Source organism: Oreochromis niloticus, linkage group LG7 (genome assembly GCF_001858045.2).
Source record: "Oreochromis niloticus isolate F11D_XX linkage group LG7, O_niloticus_UMD_NMBU, whole genome shotgun sequence".
Lineage (NCBI taxonomy): Eukaryota > Metazoa > Chordata > Actinopteri > Cichliformes > Cichlidae > Oreochromis > Oreochromis niloticus.
In genome coordinates, this window is record NC_031972.2 from 48,696,125 (window position 1) to 48,714,384 (window position 18,260).

Sequence of the window (18,260 nt, forward strand, 5' to 3'; positions counted from 1 at the left end):
TACTTAAGCATGACCGTTTGGCTGAAGCTGGAGAAGCACTACAATTATGTGACTGCAGGGCAAAACACGCCTGTAATCTGTAACCTGCACGCAGGCATCTGCACGAGAAGCCGGCTTGAGCAGCAGAGCTGAAAGCACGGGTGCTGTCCGCGGTGCTGAAAAACAAAACTGGCTAAAACGGGAGCCAAATCCTTACTGGGAACGTGCTCCTTATGTCCCAAATCGCTGTTTTCACAGCCAAACACGGCCTGAGCCTAAACACGTGCTACACAGTGGACACAGCTGTCTCGATTCCCCAGTGTTGTTACGTTATAGAGCACGCGAGACATTTAATTGATTATGGTTATTTTGGAAAATGTCAGTAGAGCGGTGTAGCCCAATGATGTTGACCTTTTAAGCTGTGTAATTCTGTTCAACAGCATTACACAACAGTGCAAGTCCAGGAAACCGTATTGATCAGGATTTGTTGCAGATCTGAGATCGGATGTTTGTTTTTATGTAAAACAAAATTAAACAAACTCAGGCTGAAGATTATAGTCAGAAAATTTCGAGTACGCGCGCACTCACGTGTTCCTCTAAGCTCGAGTGGTATCAGGTTTACTTTTTTCCCTCTAAATTGGTTTAAAAAATTATATATGTACATTTAAAAAATGCGCCTTAAGGGACTATATGTGCGTTAATGCGTCGACATAAAGCCGATGTTCATTACGACCTCCATAGAGAATAAATCACTTTATCTAAGACATTTCATTATATTAGCGACATTATGCATATTGTATAATATTAGAGCGGAGTAATATATGGCTGGGAGTAAGTCCCTGGTGTGCAACGAGAGGAAAAACACACAAACAAAAGCGTTAACTTGAGGTTTTGGCGATGCCGCCTACTGAGACCACCATTACGCATTGATTAGTTCCCCCCACAGTGAAGCAGCAGAGGAATTTCTGGGTGCAGATATAGGACCACTCCTCTCTCTGCATACGATTTTCTCTCCTCTCTCCACAGTCGGGGCTTGTTGGTGAGGAAGGGGGAGGATGGTCTTGCAGTCGACGAGAGGAACAGGAGTTTATTGAGGAGTAGCTGCAACGGGAGGAAAAGCCTGTGCACATGAGCCTTGCGGATGTCAAGAAGAGAAAAAAAGAAAGGCTCGCGCCTGGACAGATGACCGCTTTGTTGAGACACTGGCGCTTGAATTGTTTAACTTGTTGATGCAACGTTTTTCTACTGTTTCCCCCCCTTCTCGTCTGGGTGCAGTGACACATAGATGGGTGGCGGAATCGCAAGTATTCTCTTCCTATGATAGGTATTTTATTGAACTCGCCGTGGATGCAGTTTAAAGAGAAACCTTCTTTAAGGTGGGTGTTTTTCCCCTTTTCTCTTACTCTTTTTTTTTTTTTTTTTTTTTTTTTGCTGAGAGCGGGGAAAAAGAAGAAGAAACACGCCTGCTTTTATTGATGGATGATGATCGAAATCTAATTCATATTCTGCCGCAAAGTGGGCTTCCATAACTGAACAGTTACACTGTGGATAAGGCTGTGGAGAGTGATACTCTACGGTGTTATGCGCAGTATCAGTAAAAGTAAATGGGCTCGTGCGTTTTCTTATCACATTCTGCTCCACAAGCCTATAACCGTCACTGTCCCTATCTGTTCTTCCTGCAGATGCAATTCATCTCCGAGCCGTAGCACTGTGATAACCGGAGCAGGGTCGTTTTAAAAAAGAAACTACAGGTCAGCATGGCAGCAGGTGTAGCGGCATGGCTTCCCTTCGCCCGAGCAGCGGCCATAGGATGGATGCCCGTGGCGAGCACCCCGATGCCCATGCCTCCTCAAGACAAGAGGAAAGCCCAGGACGGACTCATTATCCTCAACGTGAGTGGGACCAAGTTTCAAACGTGGCGAACCACTTTGGAGAGGTACCCGGACACTTTGCTGGGGAGCACGGAGAGAGACTTCTTTTTCCACGAGGAGACGAACGAATACTTTTTCGACCGCGACCCTGACATCTTCAGACACATCCTCAATTTCTACCGCACGGGGAAACTACACTATCCGCGCCAAGAATGCATATCCGCGTACGACGAGGAGCTCGCGTTCTTTGGCATTATTCCCGAGATCATCGGGGACTGCTGCTACGAGGAGTACAAAGACCGAAGGCGCGAAAACGCGGAGAGGCTTCAGGATGACGAGGAGATGGACATGAACAATGACGTCACGCCAGTCAACCTGACGTTCCGGGAGTACCTGTGGCGGGCGTTTGAAAACCCCCACACCAGCACCTTGGCTCTGGTCTTCTACTATGTCACGGGGTTCTTCATTGCCATATCGGTGATGGCCAACGTGGTGGAGACGGTTCCCTGTGGGACTTTGCCCAACAGGTCAAAGGAGATTTCCTGTGGAGACCGTTACGCTCTGGCCTTCTTTTGTTTGGACACCGCGTGCGTCATGATCTTCACGGTAGAGTACCTCCTCCGATTAATCGCGGCGCCCAGCCGGTACAAGTTCATGAAAAGTGTGATGAGCGTCATCGACGTGGTCGCCATCATGCCTTACTACATCGGCCTGGTGATGACCGACAACGACCAGGTGAGCGGTGCTTTCGTCACCCTCAGAGTCTTCCGGGTTTTTCGGATTTTCAAGTTCTCCCGGCACTCCGCTGGGCTGCGCATCTTGGGATACACCTTGAAGAGCTGCGCCTCCGAGCTGGGCTTCCTCCTCTTTTCGCTCACCATGGCCATCATTATCTTTGCCACGGTTATGTTTTATGCGGAGAAAGGCTCCACGGCCAGCAAGTTCACCAGTATCCCCGCAGCCTTTTGGTACACCATTGTCACCATGACAACACTGGGGTAGGTGGCTGCAAAAGTCCATTAAAAAAACCTTCTAGCGCTCGAGACACACCACAACTCACCAGCTCGGCATTGTTACTGTGTCGATAAACACACACAACACACAACAATGAAAAAGAAGCCCCAAAATTATTATTACTGTAATAATACCAGCAATTAAACAATTATTATGTAGCAGTGTTCTCAACGAGCACTTACAATTAGCTAGTAGATCTTAATTTGCATAAAAAATATTTTAACTAATTGTAGCAGGGCCACAGGTGTGGGTCATTGGACTTATTAATGCTCAGCCAATCAGAGAGCAGGAGCAGTGTGCTTTATAGAAGCTTCCGTGGTCGATTCGCTCCCCAATCAGCGAGCCTGCCCCTCACAAGCGCATCTTATCATTCTGAGGGTAAGCCACCGTCCCTGTCGATTTCCAAGGGTCGTTACCGAATGCCTTTCTAAAGGTCTAGAGGTAAATGTCTCTAAAAAAGGCGCTTTTATTGTCGAGCTATAGGAGCAAACAAACTACAGCTCACTGACCACGCTCCCACATACCGCATTAACAGGCCAAATTAAAGGCAAAGCAGTTTACAAAACGTATAGGACACACACACACACACGCCTCTCCTGTCCCTGCACCGCCTCCTCTCCGCCTCTCATTCACCCCTCTCAGCTCCCCTCTCTCCGTTTCAACAAGGTGCAGTAAATATTTGAATGCCAATTTCATGCTCGCGAACACCACCGGTCGCAACCACGTGCTGATGTAGCACAAAATGATTAAACTCGGGTTGGACGATTACATCAAATTAATTTGTATTGATGCACGGTGTGGCTTGCTGTTATTATTATTATTGTTGTTGTTATGAGCATTATTCCCAGTCTTTGGTGATGCGCTTTTGCACCACCCAGGGTGTTGCAAACTTTTGTCACCGTCGTTATGTTTGACCTGATACCTGCTCGCATTAAAAACAAACAAACAAACGGAATGCGGAGTTTAAGCAGCGGGGGAATCGCAATCACACCAAAGGAAAAACACAACAACGTATACCGGTTGCTTCTGCACTAGCTGCTGCTGCTGCTCGTATGGGGTTGAGCACAGCCGCTCAGCCAGTGTTAGTCCTCCTCTTCGCTGATGACACAGAAATTAGGGCCTGTTGAAATAACGCCGCTTTTTAATTTCAAAGTCACAACATCGCAAAGCAAACACTGCAAAAACAAATTGCCTCTGGCAGTGTGTACTTGTGTGTGTGTGTGTGTGTGTGTGTGTGTGTGTCTGCAGCAGTGTATAAGCTGGAGCTATGTAAGGCACAATCCTGAGAATATTAAGTTCAAAATGTGTTCCTTCCTGCATTAGTATCATTATTACTGTTGGTTTGAACTGACACAGAAATCTCCACAATGCGCACAACCTGATCCAACAGGGGGGGGGGATAAATAATCCCTCTTGTTTTTGTCTTCCTTCACATCTGCATTGATGCAGCCACTCAGCACCTGAGTACCCCTCAGCTCTGCAGGCAGCATATTTTGTTATTATTATCATTATTGTAATTGTTATATAATTAAACAGTGACATTTCCCTCTATCTGCGCTCATGCTGCGGGTGACACTGAGTTAGTGGATTTTCTGTCTTCTTAATGGCATACAACTCTTCCCTCTGTGCTCACTCAATATCAGTCGAACTACCACTCACCCTCGAAATGACCAATGAGAGCATAATTAGTAATGGGCACGATCTGGTGATTGAAGCGGGCCACCTCGTACACAATGCTGCATCGGCCGTGCTTTCCATTTCGATTCAAAGCGCGGGTGAACGATGAGTTGTGTAAGAGGGTTCATTATTTATCTTTGGGGAGAAACAAAGATATTGCTGCATTCAGCTCGGAGTCCCCTTTGTGTTGCTCAAGATGGATTTGAAAAAGATGTTTTTTGCCGCGAGAGAACAAAACTGAAATGTCCTTGGTAATGGGGACATCTTTGTCACTCCATTGTGATCCGTGACAGCCCGGCTGACAGATTTGCAACCTGAACCGAAGCCTTACAGTGCTGCAGAATGCTGCATAGTGGACCACTGCTGGAGAGGCTGAATACTCATCAGTGTAAGACAAAGTTGCGATCCATCATTGTCTTTAAAGGCGTGCTTCTGAAAAAACATACCTCACACAAGCCTACAAACCAGAGTCATGTCTACTGATACAGCGACGTAAGAAAAGCATCTGCTGTATTCTTCTCCAATCACCTTCAGATGCTTATCTGATCAGGGGAAATGAGGTATTCTGATGGTTTGTATCAGAGCTCAGCATGCAGAAAAATTGATCCACGTCTGACAAATAGGTATTTAGACCCATATGAATGGGGGTGTCTTTTCATTCGCTGGCAAATAAGCTCTTTAGAGACTAGCGGGTGCGCTACTGGCTGGAACCTCCATTTGAAGCCTTTGAAAGCATTTGATTTCATTCTGATAGTCAATGATGCTTTATGCCTGCATGGTATCATGATGCCTTTCCACTACATATATTTTCAATTTCCCCTCACTTGCACCCCGTGGAAGTAAAGACTGTGGTGTGCGTTCTCTCCCCTGCTGATGGCCCATTGATTGTGCTTAAGCAGACGTGCAGACATTGGGAGAGCAGGGGCTCCTGTTCAGAGGCACTTGGCAGGCAGCCTGAATGAAAGGGAAGGGTGCCTGGAGACCAGCGGAGAATCAATAGCACTGTGCAGCTGCGTGTCATGCCTCTGTGTGTCTACTCCTCTGTGCCACCAAACACAGGACAAGACCCACTTATCCCTCCTTCTTTATTGAGCCTAATCTCTGTGGCTGCTTTCGGATATCCAACAAAGAGGAATCTGCTTCTGCCGTGAACTTCAAGAACTGGGTGTAAAATATGAGATTTTTATCTGCAGCTTTGCGGTATCTTTGATAACGGCACTCGAGTCTGTGGGTATAATTTAGTGTCTTGATTTAATATTGTTCATTTAAGGTGGTATTGCACTTTATTAGGCTGGAATCAGACGTTGCAGTGTTTTCCTGCTCTTATTTTCTCTGGATGATCCACATGGTCAGGGTGAATTAGCTGCAGAGGGAGTTTTTGGTGCTTCAGATCTTTTAAGTGATTTAAGGTGTAATGGAGTGCACTGCTGAGAGCAGCTGTGAAAACGGTGGATGTCAAGCGCAACCCACAGGGGAAGAGGAGTGGGGAGGACAGGGCTTAGTCTGGCGTAGGCTAAACCTAGACACGTTCCTCTGGACACTGGCAAACATTACCTTTGATAGACAGGATAGGCTCGAGCTTCTGACTCAAACACGCAAGCCCACACGCAGTTCCCATATATTGAAATGTACTCTTTGCCCGCCAAGATGCCTAGGAGGAATGGTCATTATAATTACTGATTTGTTGTGACATTTACTATGTAAATTGTCCTGCGGTGTAACAAATACGCGTGTATGCTGTAGTCACTCAACAGATGCAGGATTTATCACCGTGCCGTTTGTCTGTGCTGCAGCTCCACCCACCAAATACAACCGGAACGGCTTGACAAGTGAGCCCTATAAACCTCTCAGGATAGGATTTATAAGACAGAGAAAGCAAGGTTAACAGACATGAGGGTCACTGTAGGGCCCATAAACCAGCAGAAGTATAACCATTATCATGCTTGCCAGTTCTGACACCTCAGCCCCCTGGCGATCGAAAACTACAACGCAAAGCATCAGCTTCACGGTTTAGCGTGGCGCAGAGAGCGAAGCTTTTTGAAGTCGAAACCCTTCACCGCATGTCAAATGTAATTGAAACGTGCAGGAACAATCTGGAGGGCCTTTTACTGTATCTGTACCCAAGAGATAACAAACGCATTCTTGATGATATAGTCCTCATGCGGTTGGATAAGTTACCGTGCCCCTGGCAGCCAATGCAGAGAATTTTCACTCTTTTTTTTCTTCTTCTTCTTCTTTTTTTTCCCCCCCTTCTGAGCACGACAGTCAGTGAGAACATTTGGTGCGTTTGATTACGTAGCGCAATTGGTGTAATTTTTGTGTTCAGTAGAATAAATTACACCACTTGCCATTGTGTATGTTATGCACATTATGAAAATCAGCAATCCATTTTGAGCGACGTGATGTGCCGCCGTGTAAAACAGAAGTGGCTAATGTGAAATGTGTAGGCTGCCATCAGCCTGTGGGCTCACGGCGGTCCTCCAGGTGCTTTATTGGGGAGGAGAGGTGACGCTAATACGAGGCTGGTATAATAGTCCTGAAGTGACAGGTGACTTAATGAGAGGAACCTGGCACTGAAATGTGTTCTGTGCAAGCTCCTTTCTGCCCATGCAAATGACTGCGAAATGGAGGAGTGGAAGCGAGGGGAGGGTACCAGGCAGCTTTCTTCAGAGGAGATTAAGATCATTGTGAAAGAAGGAATCCATAAAAAAAAGTGCTAAATTGAAAACACGCAAGCCCCTGCATTTTCTTTCTCCTCTTTGTTTGCTCAAACAGTTTCACTCTGGCAGTTAGAGATTTAAAAGGGTGCTTTGAAGGTTTGAAGTGGAATGATTGATTAAAATCTTAAGGCCATTCACATATTGCATATTTATTACATCATACTCCTGTGCTTTGAAAGGTAGAAAGTTCAGATGTTTTTATTTGGTTATTTGGGTGTTAAATGAGTTTTCAATTATATATATTTCACTGAAAAAAAAAATAAAAATCCAGCGTCAGAAAGAAAATGCATTTGCGGTCAGTCAACCCTGAACTGAAAAACAGATTATGGCCAGCTGGTAGGTTGATGTGAGGTTACTGTGTATGTGAACTGACTCTAAAAGCAGGCATGCGTCACTGCGGATGGTCAGATTGATAAATAATCTATATGGCAAGGACAAAATGGCTGTCCCCCCCATTTGATTCGATTTCTTTGACAGCCCATCTTCGAGGCAGCCCCAATAACACTCATTCCACGAGGGGGGATTTTCATTAATTCACTTTAAATGTGCTGCATTAAGCAGGGAAATCGACTAGCATGTTCTGCACTTGGGCCTTGGTAAGGCAGTTCGAGGATGTAAAATATGGCACCAGTGTCTTTTTTTTTCTTTTCTTTTTGCCACTGCTCAGCATTTTTATCTTCTTCTTTTGTATTGCGAGCAACGTACGAGATTAATGGAATTTTTCAGAACAAGATTAAAGTTGCACCGTACGAATGCGGCATCATTGCATTAGGAAATAAGGAGATGTGTGAGAAAAAAAAAACATCACCTAGATTCCATTGTTGCTAGAAAGCATTTGTTCTGCCTGGTTCCACTCCCACCCGATCTTAACAGCCAAGAAACCCCGATCCAGCCTGAGTGAATGAATGAAATGAGGAAATATCGCCTGTTATGTGATTGTGTATGATCTTGAAATTTGATATGTTGTAAAAAGACATCGGATGTGTATATGTGCCACAAGATCAGAGGATCAAATAGTTTGCAAATGATAAATCCAAGCCCAACAGCTATTTCCCTCTGTGGTGCTGCATGGCTTATTTACATACTCAGCATTTACATACAGATGAAAATGGCTTGTCTGCTATGCAGACGCACATAATGCCTCCTCATCACTTTGTTGAAATGTACAACGTATTCTAAATAGATTCTTAGGTTTAATCGTATGATATTTTACAAAGAGCTTAGCATTAGATCAATTCAGTTATCATATCAAGATCAATAAAAATGTATTCAGCACAACACACAGAGGGTGTGCAATGCATTATTATTACGATAATCCCAGAATCACCCATATCAATTGGAGGCCTTTCATTATAAAGGTGGTAATATTCACGGAGGTAATATATGTAGCAGAGGACCACTTGTCATGATTTATGAGGCTAATATATTTTCTGAGCATATCTTCACCATCTCCGACATTGCTCATTTATTTTTTTCAGTTCTTTATTAATAAAATAACTACACGTGCGCTAAAGTGCAAGACAATTTTAATGATAAACAAGAAAATAATATTGCGTGACTTTTATGAACCAGCAAAGCGACTGCCATGTGCAAGCACAGCAATAAAGCAACAACGGGCCTGTGCGTTATTGATCCTGCTGATGATGATGTATTGATACCCTAGACGAGGTACTCTTACTTTTTGTGTGTGTGTTGTCATATTCTGTTGTGTTTCTTTGCAGCATCGTTTGCTTGTGTTTGAAGCAACATATAACCCATATATGTTTTTAATGAGTAACCTTGAGAGGAGCTGGTTACAGCAAACAACTACTGAGCGGAAGCAGTTTTCTTATTTGACACTGTCCTCTGAATAACAGTGACAGCATCGATAATTTCAGCAAGTAGCACTAAAAAAGTGAGAGAGAACTTTTACTGCAATCATTTAGGTACCTTACCAAAATAGTTATTTTTACCTAAGCTGAGTGCTTATTTAACATAATCAGGATTCAGAGCTAATCGAGTGATTCTTGCCAATCAACCAAACCATACTTTAAGTGTAGCGTCGTTGCTTGCTACACCAAAACTGTTCACACATTGCACAGAGCCCTTTTTATAGTTACAAGAACAGCAACTAAAAAGTTTCCCTGGAGAAAAACAGCGAGTACCACTTACTTGTTTAAAATTTCATGGTGTGGGTTTCACCATGAGGTCAACAAACTCATTATCAGCTCAATATGGTGTTGAAACAACAAAGGAATTAATTGGTATGAGCCACATGGTCACATTAACATTGCGGAGGAAAAAAAAAAGTCACTGATAATAAACTGTTGAGTTTTACATATGCAAGCCAATGCCCTTGCACTTATTACCTTTGTGTAGCTCTCAAACTAATCAGCATACAAAGTACAAGCTGTGTTTGTTTTCATGGTGAGCTGCAACATTTTTAATGCCCACTGTGCCGATGTGAACATTGCCCATATTGGCATGCAATATGGAGTAGTTTGAGGGAGAAAATGTCAACTTTTTTTTATTTCTTAAATTTTTAGATGCCACCGTCACTACAATAAATGTGGAACTAGCAATCATTATATTGCTTTTTCGAGACCAAACCAGCCCTCGCACCCTTCTTGACCACAAAATCCGACGTCGCAGCGCAGGCGTGAGGCGGAAAAGTTTTGCAGACGATGGCAACGATAGGCTCGCCTGTCTCTGTGAGGAGTTTGGGAGAAATGTGTTGCTCTTTGCACCCAGTATTTCTCTCAAGCGTTGGGGACAGCATAGCAAACATAATATCTTGAAATGGTGCCAGCTTTTTGTAATGCCAGAGTGCGAATCTCCCTCCCCCTGACATTTGTCTCTTTATCAGAAATACCCCTCAGCTAACAAGCCTACATCTGTGATCAGCAGAGATTCAGAGATTATAGCTAACAGCAACAATCAGTCTGTTGCGTGAATGAAACAGAAACAAAAAAAGGATTCAAAGTCGCTCGTGCTTTTTCTGACACTTCATTTGAAGAGTGATAGGATTTCACTGTAGATAAGGTTTTAAAAAGAAAGCTGTGCTGATTTTAAAGCCTCTCAGCAAAACATTAACTACTAGGCTGAAATGAGAGAAGCACATTACCTTGACACCTACCCCAGTTTTTAAAGTACCTACTTTTAAAAGCTACACGGCATACATTCATTTGGCTGTGGCAGACTTTCATTGTACAGCAGTATGTTATGTTAACGCCACTTAATGCCATGCATCTTGCAAAAAAGCTGAAATCAATACGGACTTTCATGTTCCCCCAAAAAACGTAAGGCATGGTGTTTCATGAGTTTTTCGAGAAAACAATAAGACTTTGACGCTAGCACATTAATGGAAACTTTGTTTACAGCCATTCGTAATACCTGAACGCCTGCGGATTCGAGCGAAGTCGTGAATATTGATTCTGCCCGTTTGTCAGCCTGAACGTTTCTTTCAGCGCTTGTGAATCAACACATTATTTCATCAGAGCTGAGGAATCTTGTGCCAGTTTACGCCGCCAAGACGCCACAATAAAAGCTCCCGATGATCAATACTGATCCGGCTTGAATGAAATCCACAGTGTTCTCTGTAAGAAAAAAGGAAAACAGAGCTCTGTAAAGCTCACGAGTCTGGCTTTGAATCGAGCTGCCCATGCTAGCCACTGTTAACCCAGTTTCATTGTTGAGTCTTTGCCACAGGCTCCATAGATTATTAGTTTCTGTATGCAGCATGAATGATAAGAAGCTATGTCCCATTTCAGTTTAGGTATAAAGAGCTTCCTCCTGTCTGCCTGGCAGGGAGGTCCTGCTGAGATGAGGGATGTCAGCCTGTCACCCTGACACATGGCAGCTGTTTCCTGCCTGCCCCAGCTACTATAAATAGCTAAATATATCACCTAATGTAGGCCATTTGGTCAAACAGAAACTAAACAGGGCATGAGCTCTGGGGCTATATGTTTCCCTTTCACCTCAAACGAATTTCTCATGCACAGTAGTGTCACCAAATCTTCACTGTTTTATCCTTCTGCGACTATCTCCTTCCTGTCCAACGTGGATTGATGACATATTAGGTTGCGATTTTGCAGCGCCATCACTTTACGTCAGGTTCAGAGCTTCAGCTGAGCTAATGCAAGCTCAAAAAATCTTTAAAGAACAATTGTGTACAGGTTTCATTAGTATTCTTCTCTAATTTTAACATTTTGATGAGATATTGTAAAGATAAAATCCTGACGCAGTAAATAAAGGCAGTCTGAATGATTCCGGCACAATAGGCTTGCAATAAGGATCAGCTTGTGACTATTATAGTGTTTCATTGTGTGATTATTATTTTTTTAATGTCTCAGAAATGTGTTGTTTTAGCTCATCAACATTTCAGTCACACACAACGCTGCGACACAATTAAATTACCACAAACTACGGTCTTCAGAAAGAGTGTTAAATCAACACTTTACTGTCACATTCTCGAGAACCGAGCATTAAATCTTCACAGAGGGAACCGGCGATGATGGTTCTATTGTGCCCACCCACTGTAAACTCAGAGCAGCTACACGATCGGCGGAAAGCAGCACATATCAGTGTCGGTCTCTTGTGTGTGTTTGAGCGTAATTTACTGTCCCACTGTGATAAAGCATAGCATTTTTCTTCCAGGTTTCTGTATAAACAGCTAGAAGCAGAAGTTGTTTAAGCCAATTTACTGGCATGGCTTCATGAAGCTGATCTGTAAGTCAGTGTGCCACTTTGGTCACATCTACAGTTGCGAGTAAAAGTTTGGGAATTGGCTTTAAAATTAATCTGCTTCTGCCGTGAATTCTGATTTTTTTTTTTTGCAACACGAAAAACACGGTCCAACTGAACTAATGACACACAAACTGTTTAATGAACACAATGAAGAATTGCAGTGAAAGGAAGTGCATCGTGGCCAAAAGCTTTGGCAGCTGCGCCACTGCCACAACCAAAATTCTTCTTTGTTTCCCACTAAAAGATTTTGTTGAAACTTATAAAAACCCTTATGATTGCTCCTCACTATATCAGAGAAATAAAATAAAATAAATAAAAACTTTAGTGGCAAACTGCATGAAAAACGACATTTGTGCCACCCCAACAAAAATAAAACTCTCGTCCACCACTGTATTTCTGCAAGAAATGGCTTTTGTAAGGTGTTCCAAAAAAGGAAATGACATTGGAATTGTGTGTTGCAGAGGTGCTTCATACCTACATTTATTTTCTAGCACATGTATGGAGGGATTTGAAATCTAATACAGAAATCCATGAACTGTTTCAAAAATGGACTTTCCCATTACTTTACCAGGGGGAAGGATTAGAAAAGGGCAGAAGCACCTTGTGGACCTAATGGACCTAAAGGATGAGCGAGTGTATTTTTAATTACGATATTTTTGACTTATTATTTGATTTATTCTCTTCTTTTTTATAGAACCAACACTTTATTTTATTGTGTGTGTGAACCGCTGACCAACACTGATGCATTTCCTTCAGGATCAATAAAGTTTTATGATGAAATGGAATGAAAAGAAAAGTAGCTGCAATGTCCAGATATGAGTGTCCTGACATGCTACTGTAAAATGGTGACATTACTTAACACCAGCATGTTGGTACTGCAGGTTTGAGCATGTAGACAGTCTTATGTTTGACTACAGCCTCACAGTGCTTGTGTTGCTGTAGAAATATTCAGATTTTTGTAATTAAATTACACCCTGTTACTTTGTTTTGTTAAAATATATAACTCTATAACTATTCAATATTAAGACCCTATAATTTTCTCAAATATCACACTGAAGGAGTTTCATGTCTGATTGCTTTGACATCAGTGTTACAGGATATCTTGTTAGAGAAATGTATTCATCTGTATTTTCTCTGGCTATCTCCTTGATTAATTCACATTTTACTGAATCACTGTGCTGAGCATTACTTAAAGCACCCATGCGGGATGTCTGTGTTCCCCTGATAATGTGTCACCTGCTACAGCACAGAACAACTTGGGGTGAATTCATCGACTTCTGGGAAAAAAATCGGAGGTGAAAGTGATCGGTGATCATTGTCTGCCCAAAAAACTGATTATTGCCCAGTTAATATCAAGCCCACAGATGCATAACCATCTATCACTTGGATGTCTCTAATGAATGATTTTTGGGCAGTGATTCAGAGAAAACACTGTTGGTTAGAGGTACGTGAGCACAGCGGCTTAGGCTGACACTCTTTGCTTTACTGGGTGCATTATGTTATCCATATAATAGATAGAATTATACAGATCTTTTGAAAAGGATGACTTTGTGTTATCCTCTGAACATGTAGTTCAAACAAAGTATTTCTGTGTAGAGGAACAGAGTACTTCTTAATCAATGGGGGAAAAAAAGCTTGATTCTTAGCCCACAGTTTAAGCCCCTATTTTAGTGATTACATGCCTCACAGGGGACGCTAGGCAGAAAACTAATAAGGTCAAACAAGGCAGACATATTAAAGGTCCAAAAAGAGAGAGAGAGAGAAATTCCAATCCTATCTTGCCTATCAGTGCCTCCTGATGTTTTGCTGGTTGGATTTCTTGGATGTAAAAACAACAATACTCGAAAGCGTTATTTGAAAAGGGATAGACAGTAGCTACTGTAGATTGTTCTGCTTGTCTGGGTGTTACTGCAGTGTGGGTTCAGCTCCCATCTAGAGGATTTCCTGCCTGTGAATCTTGTTGCAGGTGTCCTACACAGGGGTATCTCAGTTAAGGACTGGATTTCCATGTGGGGGATTTTCATCGTTTTTTTTTCCTTTTTCAAAGGTATTAGTGGGAAACCGTAAACAGTTGATGATTATTTGTATTTTCCTCTTAGCCAATTGTCTGTAATCCCTACGAAGGAGCTTAAGAGTTAGATTTCTGGCATACACGCTCTTATCTTTACACAACCGACACAGACAAATGGAATGTATCTCATTTTGACTGAGGCCAAAAGGCAAAGTGAGTTGTGCAGAGGAAAAAAAGCTGCCCAGATAGTTAACCTTAATAAAGTCAGACACTGCAGTCAATTTCAGAACCAGCTCAGCCTTATTTAATTGCACACATATGCATCTCACACATGGTACACGCAGTATTTTCACTGGCAATGTATTATGTGGTGAAACCTGTGGTACTGTTAGACTGTCCTCTGGAGGTCACAGGGCAATCATACCCGAGCTTTCACGTAGACTGATCCAGCATCAAAGTGTCAGATGTGACATTCAGTAACCTCCAAAGGAAACGTGGTCTCATTTTGAATCCAAAAATTCCATTTTGCATGGATTTAACTGCAGTTTCTTTCCCCGAGATTCTTGCGCACACATGTCAGAGACAGAAAACAAGCTGCGCTGCTGTTGTTTCAACTCCCATCATCTTTTCTATGAAATGGCATCCATCAAAGTTAATGGGCTGTAATCATCACCACAAATACACTGTCACACGTTCCACTGCTCGCTCCTGAGTATTCAACTCCCAGTCAATGGGATGTAAAGAGTGACAAGCACGAGGAACACAATTTCCCATATCATTAACGGCTCCGAGTGAGAATTGGAAAAGAATCCACCCACCGCCCCCAAAAAAGTTTTGCCTATTCTTCAGATTTAGATTCTGTTTGCTCAACCTCTTCTGGGACTGCAGAGGAGAAACATTTATTAGATGCATATGTGACAAACAGTCAATACTACTGACGCTGTTTTTCAGGCACCCATCCACATTGTCATCTGGTGAAATAATTCTTATTAAAGTATGTCAGTTGCTACTGACAGATCTGCTGCGTGCTAGATAGATTAATTTCCCAAGAAGCCAACTCTGCCAGCTTCCAATCAGAGTTCAGCGCATCCTGTAGATCTACTTATCTCCAGGCAGTATGCTGCTGGACTGATCATACATCATACAGGTTTATACACACACACACACACACTACTCTTTCAGTGCCTGCTATGGCAGAGCTCCAAGAAGAGCGTCCCTCATGTATTTGCGTGTTTGATAGGATGGTTTAGCTAAAGCATCCCCAGTAGACAATTTGTAGACCTCAACAGATGGAGAAGTCCAATTAGAAAGTGGGAAAAATGAGAGATGAATGTCCCTGCTCTTTCTCTCCCAGGACAGACAGCTATTCTTACAGCACAGGTATTAAAACCAACACGTGTCGGAGGGAAAACATCACAAAAAAAAAGAGAAATAAAGGATAACGAGGTTGGGATTTGATTTCTCAACATGACACAATCAAAAAAGAAGCCACCGAATATTATACAGTTTGCTCGCGCCACATCTACAATATGTATAAATGTCTCCTTATGTTGTCTGATTCTTCAAGGGCAAACATCCCACATAGCAATTGCCTTGCCATTAGCCAAGACCAAAAAAAAAAGGAGAAAGAATGAAAAAGTGCTTAAATATAGCAACCCCCCTGGGATAGTAGAAGGAAGGGCGTGCTGTGGTGTGATTAAAATGAATAACCTTCATTCAGTCACGTTTGTTAACGGTACATTTGAATGTGCTGTCTGTGGTGGGGGCCAAAGCTGTGCCTTTATCTGCCTTGTCCTCCGAGTTTGAACATCATTATTCACCAGGAAGCTCGTCCTCAGCGCTGGCAAAGATGCTGAAGTTATAAATAATAGGAGTTGTGTCATCAAGCACACATTGGGCCCCGGGTCGGTTTAATTCAGGCTTTTAGCCACCCCTACTGTGAATGCAGACATCGCAATAAACCTGTTGATGACTGATAGATTGTGTGGATGCAAGACCAATTTTCGCTGGAAAATGACCTTTTGCTTGTGTTGTTGTTGTCGCCATGGCCCCCGAGTTATTACTTTTCATGTCATTTTTTGATTTGACAGGAGAAGTCTTGAGGAGTGAAATGGAAAAAGTAATGATGTCCCCATGTGCGTGATGTAGCGTGGTGCAGGTGGGGCGATGGTAGATAGGGCTGCAGCTAGTAGCTCTGCTCTGCCCCGGGGGCCAGTCTGCAGCTGTTAGGAGAGCTGCAGCTCTTCCCGATACTTCCCTGCAGGTTCTCGCTGCTTCCTTGGTACTCGCTGTTATCTGGGCTCGCTGCTGTCGCCGGTCTGGCTGCCATCCACACTCTCTGGGAGAGAGAGCGCTCAGTACATTTTTACGCTTCGCCACTCTTTCCGTCTCATTCCAACCTCCGCTATTCCTCTCACTTTTACCGTGAGATTTTGAAGTGTCCCTTTGAACTGACAACTGCTCCTATAGTTATATATATATATATATATTCTTTTTAACAGCTGTATTTTTCTACCTTGATGTTTATTTCAAAGACAATGCTCCATTGGCACAGGCCATTTACGTGCTGAGTACTGTATCTACTTACAAAGCATCCTGAATGTATGTGCAGTCTTGTGTATACAGGAAGTGAACCCATATATGAGAGGCTGCAGCTGTTTGGTGCAAAAAGCTGATACAGACGATTTAAAGTTGCAGCTCAAACAGAATATAGAACTTTTTTTTAAAGCCTGAGGACAATTGATTCTCTTCCTCAACACGTATTATCCTGCAACTTTTTTTGTGTTGTTTATTTATTTTGCCTACCTTCAGTCTTTTTTTTTAACCATTTGTCATGACGTGAACATGCCCACAGCTAAAGACCAAAATTCATTTTCTGACTTCATTCATGAATGTAAATCATATTTTGACTGAGTAACCCTTAATGCCAGTCCATTTGTTAGCTTATCTGGAGCTTTTAACGCCACAATTTTCATCATTTGTCATAACGATGAATCAATTGACACGTCGGCTGACTACTTTGGATGTCAGCCTCTCAAATGGGCAGCTTTTATTTGTCTTCTGTAATTGGAAATCGAATAACCTTTGGGTTTGAAATGGTGGATCGCGACATCACCCTCAGCTCTGCTATATTGTGACGGGCATTTCCAATTATTTTTTTTAATTCAATAGTTTAAACAGCTTCTGAATTAATGGCCTCCTCATTTTTGTATTACATGTGCAGTTGTGAGGCATTCGACGGGCGACTGTTTCATTAAACCTTTCTCCATTCTGCTCCGGCTTTATCTTATAGTACAGATAACCCTGATGACACTGCTGTGACATAGTCAGGGGTTATATATACCAGATAAACCTCTTTTGAGATCCACAGAAAACATTACACAGCTGTTTTTACAAGTAGCTCTCCTCATTATAAAACTGATCTTTATCTGGAAAATTGATGGAGTACCCTTATGTCATCTAAAAACCCCAAACACCCACACATTTTTTTTTAAGTGATGAATTGATAGATAATGAAACTTGTAAATGCAGACCTAAAGGGCAAATAGCCCAAAAAAGAGCTATACATCTTTACATCTGCCTGGTGACGCTGTACTCTCCCGTTAACTGAGCAGATTTTTTTAGATAACGTAGCTCGTGAATGCACACTCTGCAAAGTCAGGGCAAAAGGGGCCATTTGGTGGGGTGGAGGAAGCTGATATCCAGCGGCTGCTCTGCGTGGAATCGCACATCAAAGTTAATCTTGCGCCGTCTGCTCTGGCGGCGCCGCGGAGCACTAATCTGCTGTCAGTGTGATGAGGCTCCTGGACCAGTTCCCCTTTCCAACACAGAGGCACTAATCCACAAGACCTTTCACGTTTTTTTCTCCGCTCCATCACCTGACCAGACAACAAAGGTCACAAGGTTCCCTTTGAAATCTCGTCTGGTCAATACTAGCTGAGCATCGCCACTGGTTCTGGTGTTTATTGTGTTTCAGTTTAAGAAAAGCTGGTTTTGGTGCATTTTGCCTTTAAGAGCCGCATCTTACTTTGAAGTGTGCTTTTTTTTTTCTACTTTAGACTGGAAAAAACACAAGTATTAATGCGGCGAATGCCACGAACACAGCCACCGCTGTCATTACTGCTAGTTTTTCCTTAATTGATCATCTTAAGAAATTCAGTTTTCATCTTTAACCCTGCCTCCGGCATTTAGATTCCAGAGGTGAGGTAACTTGCTGCCAGTTCAATCAAAGCTTTCGGCGTTCAAGAAAATGCCACTGCTCTC

General features: G+C 42.8%; 1 protein-coding gene across 4 annotated transcripts in view; it reads left to right on the forward strand.

Moving 5' to 3' along the window:
* The first annotated feature begins 813 nt into the window (after positions 1–813).
* LOC100700816 (potassium voltage-gated channel subfamily D member 2) overlaps positions 814–18,260 on the forward strand; it is a 33,027-nt gene continuing 15,580 nt past the window's right edge. Inside the window, exons 1-2 of one of the 4 annotated variants that reach the window (XM_005450925.4) lie at positions 814–1,355; positions 1,662–2,848. In XM_005450925.4, coding sequence (XP_005450982.1) covers positions 1,737–2,848 — 1,112 coding nt within the window. In that variant the 5' untranslated portion in view covers positions 814–1,355; positions 1,662–1,736. Of the gene's footprint in view, positions 1,356–1,393; positions 2,849–18,260 lie in introns of those variants that run through there. The other 3 variants (XM_025908960.1, XM_005450923.4, XM_025908959.1) reach the window with 3 other exon arrangements.